This window comes from Limulus polyphemus, unplaced genomic scaffold, assembly GCF_000517525.1.
Source record: "Limulus polyphemus unplaced genomic scaffold, Limulus_polyphemus-2.1.2 Scaffold376, whole genome shotgun sequence".
In the NCBI taxonomy this organism is placed as follows: domain Eukaryota; kingdom Metazoa; phylum Arthropoda; class Merostomata; order Xiphosura; family Limulidae; genus Limulus; species Limulus polyphemus.
Window position 1 is genome coordinate 646394 of NW_013665986.1, and position 2763 is coordinate 649156.

Here is a 2763-nt window from a genome sequence, read left to right on the forward strand (position 1 = left end):
TGGTGACATGGTTAATCTCAAATAAAATTTAGATTTCTGTAAAGTGACGAATTTTTACCATCAATATATAGAACGTTCGTATTCGAGAGAGTCAGTCCGCATTCGAAATGTAAAAACGTTGTACCAAAAAATATTGTTACGACAGCGGAAGTCACGCGACGCTGGGAGCATGCGCGCTGGAGTTTCTAGAAGGATCGTGACTTATCGGGCAACCTCATGAATGTTCCAACGTTTGCTAGACGCCCTCTTTTTTTAGTATATAAGCCGGAGATAGATCGAAGAGATAAATAGAAGAGATATAGATAGATTGAAGATAGAGATAATTAAGTCAAGCGAACAGTAGGCACCGTAAGTAAAGTGTGTGAATTACTGTGATTTATAGCGTGTGTTATAAAAGTAGTTAAGTTTAAAGTGACTGTGGAAATTCTGTATATTACAAAGTTGTATCGAGAAAGAATAAACTAGTTTTAATTAAGAAAGGACTTATATCGCTGAAGTTCCTCGGAAATAATTTTATACCGGTAATTAACAAACGACCAGATACGTAACAATATCTTAATTCCCAAGCAAATTCGATGAAAGTAAGCTTGCATTATTTCACTATCTTTAATTTAGAAACGAAATAAACAATACAGTTTAAAACAATTTCTTCAACTTACGTGATATATGTGTGCTATAGTGTTTAATAATCAATATAAAACATATTTGAAAAATAATCATTATTAAAACACAATGAACGAACCCGCTTCTTCTAAATGATCCAATGTCGGAAATCTCTTTTTGATGGAGGTACTTATAGCTTGGAAAATGAGAACAGACAGAAGATTCAGATAACGAGCTAGGGTACGGCGAATGACGCGACCTCTCTCATCGTTACCGTGAACGTAAGCAGATATGAGCATACAAATCCTGCATAAATAAAAAAGGGATATCATTAAAACCGTAACAAAATCTAGACATAAGTCCTAAAATAAATACAGTCTTTAAATACAAAATGGCTGCCAAACTTTGATTGAAGAAACTTACTTGTCTGGCCAAGGAATAGACATATACTGCTGCCACCATCGACCAACCACTATTGAGACATAAAATCCAAGGACAAAAGAAACTGGTATGAGGTCAGTGAAAGTTTCACAATACACAGAAATCTTCTCAAATGTCCTGAAAACAAGAAAGTTATAAAAAAAGACCTTTACTACAATAAAAACAACACCGAAAGGTGATGTTCTTAACACCAAACTGTATGAAAATTAAATACTTTACTTAAGAATAAGAGTAAATGATGCTTTTTCTCTTTTTTATTGAAATATCATTCCGACTTTTTATTTTTAATATTCAGGAAATTTTATCTTCTATTAATCAAGAGATTCACGTATAGCTAAAAGCATAATATTAGTTTTTTAAATAGCCTGTACATATCAAACTATATATTTAAACCAGATATGACAAAATAACTGAGTGAATGTCATGACAATTCTTAATACATTTATTATTTTATATTAAGACTGCTGGAAGTACGTTGGGAATGGTCCTGGAGAGCTTTGTAAGAAAATCCGAATTTGCTTGTTTTACAAAATTAGTAATGGTCTGTGTTATGGAACACTACAGAAGCAGAGGGAGTCTTCTAATTCTTAAGTTAGTGGATACAATCAAACACAAAAATATATATTTTGTAAGAACATATCTAAGTTAAAAAAAAATAAACATAACTTGAAGAAGAAAATTAATGTGATATTTTAACATATTTCTCGGTGAAAAAAAAATGCTTAAATTTAATAACAATTTAAGTAATTATGCATTACATTGATTGTTCGCTGTTTGTAATCGCACGCACGTATGCGAGGGGGGGATTTGACCGATCCCCATATTTTGGTGATGTAAAAAAATGCTTATATAGTTATAGTGCAGCTGCTTTTGGTATTTAACGTTTTCTACATAGTCTACATTCTTTTGATGAAGCATTAGCATATGCCCTCCAGATCTCCGTAGCATTAACATGCTGATTGTGCTTCGCACAATATGTGTTGGCTTTTAATCTCACAAATTAGAACCCCCCTCCCCCACACTCTTCAAACATTCTGCGTATGGCCCTGAATTTTACGTAAACAATTTAAAAAAAGGTTATTTGGTCAGTTTAAAATAATCTTAAGATTGAAACGAATCGAATTATGATGCAATCGATCATAACCAGTTTTGTTTACGTAATTTTATTCCCGAAGTCTCGTATCAATGGTATTACAGTTACCAAATATTTCTGTACACAATATCTGATTTTTAATCTGACGATAGTTATTTAATTCATTTCACACGTTTTTTTCAAGCACACAAAACGACAAGCAGAATTTTAAAGTACGTTTTGAGGTAATTGGCTAATGTCTTGTAAACAAAAATCCGTTTGTAGGTTATTGAATTCTAATACAGCCTCTCTCTCTCTCTCTGAGGCCCGGCATGGCCAGGTGGTTAGGGCGCTCAACTCGCAATCTGCGGGTTCGAATCCCTGTCACACCTAACATGCTCGCCCTTTTAGCTTTGGGGTCGTTATAATGTGACAGTCAATCTCACTATTCGTTGGTAAAAGAGTAGACCAAGAGTTGGCGGTGGGTGGTGATGACTAGCTGCCTTCCCTCTAGTCTTACACTGCTAAATTAGGGACGGCTAGCGCAGATAGCCCTCGTGTAGCTTTGTGCGAAATTCAAAACAAACAAACAAACTCTCTCTATATATTAAATTGCATAGAGGCTTTGGCATAAACAGCTTTAAAAT

At 34.2% G+C, this 2763-nt stretch overlaps 1 protein-coding gene across 1 annotated transcript in view; it reads right to left on the reverse strand.

The window, feature by feature from the left end:
* The window catches only part of LOC106457809 (bestrophin-2-like), a gene marked incomplete at its 5' end in the record, with an annotated part of 11623 nt that extends 10462 nt beyond the window's left edge, over positions 1-1161 (reverse strand). Inside the window, 2 exons of the mRNA XM_013917259.2 lie at positions 743-909; positions 1027-1161. Of these exons, the coding sequence (XP_013772713.1) occupies positions 743-909; positions 1027-1161 (302 nt within the window). The remainder of the gene's footprint in view (positions 1-742; positions 910-1026) is intronic.
* Positions 1162-2763: the final 1602 nt, after the last annotated feature.